The following is a 5,679-nucleotide window of genomic DNA, read 5'->3' as shown; positions in this document are numbered from 1 at the left end:
GTGTGTGTGTGTATGTGTGTGTGTGCATTACTATATAGGTATACACACATACTTTCGGCCTTCACCTGCTCATACACACACCTGTTAACCAGGTCACTTGAAATAAACAGGCTCTTTTGTTGCTTCGTTTCTTTCTGCTACCTTTCTACTGCTTCGGCAAAGTGTTACAGTATATTGTTGTCGTTTGTAACTTATTTAAAAGGAGTTTTGAATACCTGTGGAAGTGAATATATATATATATACATATATCGTTTGGAAAGACAGTATCTGTCTCTGTGTGTTTGCGTGTTTATGTAAGGTGTAACCTACTTGTATCTGATTTTAACAAAATTAGCGCTTTCATACATAGTGTACTCATCAGATTTCAAATGTGTTTAAGGGCATGCGGATTGGTCAAAAAGATATTCTTAAAATTCAGCTGGTTGGAACGTTCTGAGAGGTACTAAAGGTGTCAAGAACTCAACATTGGTGTTCTGGATTTGTTGTCTGTGGACTCGTGAGCGTTCCGATAATGCATTTTCTGACTTGACTATATATAATTCCTCGCAATTCGGGCATTTAATGCACTAGATCAAATTTCTGCTTTTGTAGTTCATATCTGCATTTGTAAAAATCTGTCCACTTTTTGTTCTAATGGATCTACCCGCATGCATGTATTGACACATTCGACATCTGTTATCATTACACTTAGATACTCTGAATGTTTTATCCTGTTTGTTCATGTTCAATTTCGCCTTTGTTAATAGTTTCTTTAGGTTGTATGGTTGCCTTTTGCTTAAGATATGTGTTTGATTAGTTTTTTTTTGTTTGTTTTTTTTCACTTTATAATTGGCAAATTTGTTTTGATGATGTTAAAAATGCTTTGGTGATGCGGATTGTGTGTTACTAGAAATGGTATTGTGTTCCTTTGATGGGTTCGTCTTTATCGTATTGTTCTTAGTTGTTCTATCGGTATCTCTTGCTCGTTGTATGCTATTTTCTATAAGTAGGAGAGGGTAATTTTGCTTCAGCAGAAATCCTTTAAGTTCTATTAGTCGTTCTTGGTGTTTGGATCATCTACTATAGTACAAATTTTCCTGGCTAGAAAGGACGGGATGTTGCGTTTTGTGTGTGTTGGATGGCATGATTTGAAATTTAGGTACTGGAGTGTATCTGTACTTTTGTAATAGATATGGTAATTGTGAAATGGTAATTGTGTGTTGCTCATTTCTCTTGTGAATTTAAGACTAGGGTATAGATTATTGAATGGTGTGCTGAATTCTTTCAGATTTTCTAGGGATTTGTTCCAAATTAGGAAACAATCATCGAGGTAGTTCTTCGTATATCCTCTGTGTGTCTTTTAAAGGTCATGTCGTAGTTCTCTTCAGTTTTATATATAGGTTTTGTTCCAAGTATCCCAATACTGAGTTCACGAAAACTGGAGCAAATTGCGTCCCTAAAGCTGTGCCTCGAATTTGGCGGTAGTTTTTTTCCATTGAAAAGGAATGTATTGTTTTCGAGGATGTGGCTGACCGCGTCTGGTATGAAGGTTACAGTAAATCTACTAGGGATCGCTTCTCTATGTTTGTCGACCCAATATTCTATGGCAGTAAGTCCCAAATCATGTGGAATGTTTGTATATAAGTTTGTTACATCAAAACTAACAGTGAATGGGATTTTGTTGTTTCGGGTAGATATGACAGGAAATCGATATCATCTCGAATGAAACGTGGTATGTGACTACATAGTGGTTTTAGGATAATGTCAAGAAGCTTGCTCGGACGATGAGTAAGACAGGCTGGACCAGCTATAACCTGGTCCTCAACAATTATATGATTCTACGGTCTTAAACTCTTTTGTTATTGTGCGGAGAACTATAACAGGAGGGGCTGAGAATCGACCCCTAACGGACACCCGTTTGCACCTTAAGTTTCACCCTGAACTCATTGAAAACTCTCATATTACTGACGCATCTCCATGTATGACTTACACGGCTCTCTTAACCCTTAATAATAATAATAATAATAATAATAATAATAATAATAATAATAATAATAATAATAATAATAATAATAATTTTTTCTTTATTGGCCACAAAGGCCGAACGCAAAAACAGTTAGAGACAATACAAAACAAGGGACAAATGGAGTTTAAAACAGAAAACGTGTAAACAATAAAAAATACAATTAAGGAACAAAATTTCCAATATAGGCACCCCACACATTCTGTGTCTATAGTAAAAAGGATTATTATTATTATTATTATTATTATTATTATTATTATTTTTATTATTATTATTATTTCTATTATTATATTTGCTGCGGAGTACATTGGACGTGTTTTCGTACTCTCGAAGCAAATCCTCTTTAAAACATCTGTTTACACCCATCTGGTGCCATTTTTTCTGTTTAAGTTTTGTTCCAAGTCATTAATAGAAACACTAGGAACCTGCTCTTGGGACATCACGCTCTTTAATGCTAGCGGGTGACTGGGATGCCATCTTGGATGTACGCCTGGATAGAGTGGAGCTAGCTGATAGGAGAGGAGTGGGTAAAAGCCTCACAAGCCTGCTCAGTTGCTTCCAGTTGGCTGACGGGTACCGACTGGATTTTCCGAATGTACCGATATGGACATGGGCAAACCGCATCGGATCTTCTAGATCATAACTAAATAGTGTATTTTGTAGGCCTGTAAATAGAAGTAGCATAAGTTGTTCACAGTTCAAAGTCGTCTGCTACACGGACCATAAATTTGTGATCTCTACGGTCAACATAATAGGATCCTTAGACGTGGCTCCGGGTAATGGAAGCTGAATGCCTCCTCGGTGCGCCAAGCTTTCAGAAACTGGGTTTGCAAGTTAGACCATCGGAAGTTGGCGGGCGTAATCGTCAACAGCCTATAGTGGATACTCCTGAAAAGGGCTATTAGAGGCGGTAGGTTACAGTAAAGAAACAGCGTTAGAGGAATCTAGGATAGCGGAAGACCTAGTTCGGAAGCTAGAAGAGGCTTTTAGGAAAGATATAGCGACCAACGTGCTAGCGGCATGATTGACTCTTGAGCAACCCTTCAATGTCAAATACGAAGGTTGCGTTGTCAGAGCTACGGTACATGCACTGGGACCGGGTGGCAGAGGCCCCACGTGGAAACAAAGCAACAATTCGGTCTTTGGCGAGCTGTGATGGGCACATGATAACCGAGTCCAAGCACATGTTTGCAGAATTTCAGCGGTACGTCACGCGGTGGTTCTGGGACGGAGGTGGAATTTACCTCTTATCTCAGTGGCATGCCGCACCTCTCGGTCAGGGATGCGGAGTTCTACGAAATGCCGGTAACAGCCGAAGATATACGGGACGCGATGACGAGCTGCGCAAGAGAGAAGTCTCCAGGGCGGGATGGTCTGCTCTTGGAGCCCTATTTTCATATACCAGGCTTGCTCGGTGGTCTCTTGGCAGATGTCTACCACAACTGGCAGCAGAACGGGAAAATTACCAGCGCTGTGAGCGGTGGAGTGGTAGTGCTGTTGAGGAAGGGCCTGAACACGGGGGACAAAATTGATAATTTAGGCTTATAAGCAAATAGACCGTGTGATGAGTGGAACACGTCCCTTCTACCGAAAGTGGAAGAGTAAGCGCTCTAGCTTTATCAGGCACAAAGTAGGGCAAGGGACGACGGTCAGGCTGTAGTAGATGACGGAAGCGATGTACGCATTCTTTACCTCTACCCGACCCTTCAGGGACAGCTTCCTCTCTGCCCATTTCTGGGTGAGATTGGCCACCCTGCTCGTCACCTCTCCCCAATTCTTGTCCTGAAATTTATGGGGAGGCGGATAGTCGATTGCATCAACCCCAGTACGTGACTGGTTCTCAATTTATCGATCTCATTGAAGACAAAACATACAAATTTAAATGGGACAGATTTTTACAAGGAAAAATGATTTTACCGATTCTTCAAAAAAATTTAATATACGCCATTAAAAGTAAATGATGTAACGAAGAATATGTAAGTCAGGCAAAACTTACGTGCGCAAAAAAAGTCCCTCAAATTCCAAGTCTTCCCACTTTAGCTTTTGTGGATTTTACCGATCCACTTCCTAAAAGTAGAAGTCGAAGGAACCGAATTTATAAACCGCAAGACATTTTATCCGAAGCTCTGAAGATTTTATCGATCCACCTCCTCACTTCCTTTATATTTATCTCTAATATAGGTACAAGGTGTGAAATATGGAGGTGAGGAGAATAATCGTTTAGTTGGACCCTAATAACTGATTGGTATTTTATTTGTTATTCTATTGACCTTGAAGTAAGAAAGTTAAAATCGACTTTGGTCTGATTTGAACTCAGAACTTAGAGATCCGTAGCTAAATGCCGTTAGACATTTCGTCCAAAGCTTTGAAGACTACCCTACTAATTCATACTACAGGTTTTATTTCTGAAATGTTTTACCTATGAATAAGGGGTCCATCGATCTCATCAGCCAAAGTTGCTTTGGAAGGAATTCAGACTCGGAACAAGAAATACAAAAAAAAAAGTAATTAAATAATGAAACGAATGCGATTGTAAGTGGCGAGGATGATAAGTCCAAGAACATAAAAACATTGAAAACAAAGACATTAAATGAACCAATTAGATATGAAAGCTGGATCCATGCATTATAGAAGTATAAGAATTTATTTCAAAACCGTACAAAAGCATGTGCTATACCTACAGGGAATGAAATCAATACAATCTGGGTGGTGGATGTGTATTTTTATCAACAGACAAAACCTAAGTGTTGCTCTATTCATATATATATCAAATCCCAGAGCTTTTATTATAATTTTTATTAAATGTTGCTGTTCTCTTGAAATGATCTTTGATGGGATGTTATTATGAATTGGCTGAACAATTTGGGCGTTGGGAAAAAAGAAAATTGTCGTATTTGTTTCACCTCTTAACATTCTGACTTCAAATCATGCCAATAGTAACTTTTCCTTTCACATCTCTGAAAACCATAACATGATCCATCGCTAGAACACGCTCCAAGAGTACAACATTTTCAACATATAACACTATTCCGAGGAAATGTAAACTGTTATAATCAAACTCATGGCACCGTCCTAGTTGCCATGTTCTTCCCCAAAATTTGAAATCTGATATCAATTTGCGTTAAAGCCATTCTGCCAATTAAACAAAAATTGCAACTTTTTTTTTATACAATCACAGAAACAATAACCGGAATGCATATAGGCCAGCTAAAACGTAGTTAAGCCAAATATACGTAAACAGACCAGGAAGAACACAAATAGAGCAGCAAGAATGAATACAAACAGTTATACCTAAATTTTTCATAGACTGTTTTTGTTTCATTTCAGAATTTGTTTCTTCGTTTTCTTTTTCAGACAGATCCAAAACGGGGAAAGAGTCATCATGATGTAAATGATGAAGCTAGAGACATACAGGAAGGTGAAAATAAAGATGATCGTGGACAGTGGGGCAATAAGGCAGAGTTTATGCTGTCCTGCATAGGATTATCTGTTGGACTTGGTAACGTTTGGAGATTCCCCTATTTGGCGTTCAAACATGGAGGCGGTAAATATATTCATAATTTATTTCTTCTATTCTTCGAAAAGTTTTGTGCGTGCGTGCGTGTGTGTGGGGTGTCTGTCTGTCTGTCTGTCTTGAGTTTACAGGTCCGGTTGACTGCAATTTCTGCCAGTTTTCG

General features: G+C 38.8%; 1 protein-coding gene across 1 annotated transcript in view; it reads left to right on the top strand.

Moving 5' to 3' along the window:
- LOC106879056 (sodium- and chloride-dependent neutral and basic amino acid transporter B(0+)) overlaps positions 1 to 5,679 on the top strand; it is a 105,421-nt gene that overhangs the window by 49,521 nt on the left and 50,221 nt on the right. The window contains exon 3 of the mRNA XM_052972154.1: positions 5,357 to 5,546. Coding sequence (XP_052828114.1) covers positions 5,357 to 5,546 — 190 coding nt within the window. The remainder of the gene's footprint in view (positions 1 to 5,356; positions 5,547 to 5,679) is intronic.

Source organism: Octopus bimaculoides, chromosome 12, assembly GCF_001194135.2.
Source record: "Octopus bimaculoides isolate UCB-OBI-ISO-001 chromosome 12, ASM119413v2, whole genome shotgun sequence".
Classification (NCBI taxonomy): domain Eukaryota; kingdom Metazoa; phylum Mollusca; class Cephalopoda; order Octopoda; family Octopodidae; genus Octopus; species Octopus bimaculoides.
The sequence above is the reverse complement of the archived record's forward strand: the minus strand, read 5'-3'. Positions and strand labels throughout refer to the sequence as shown.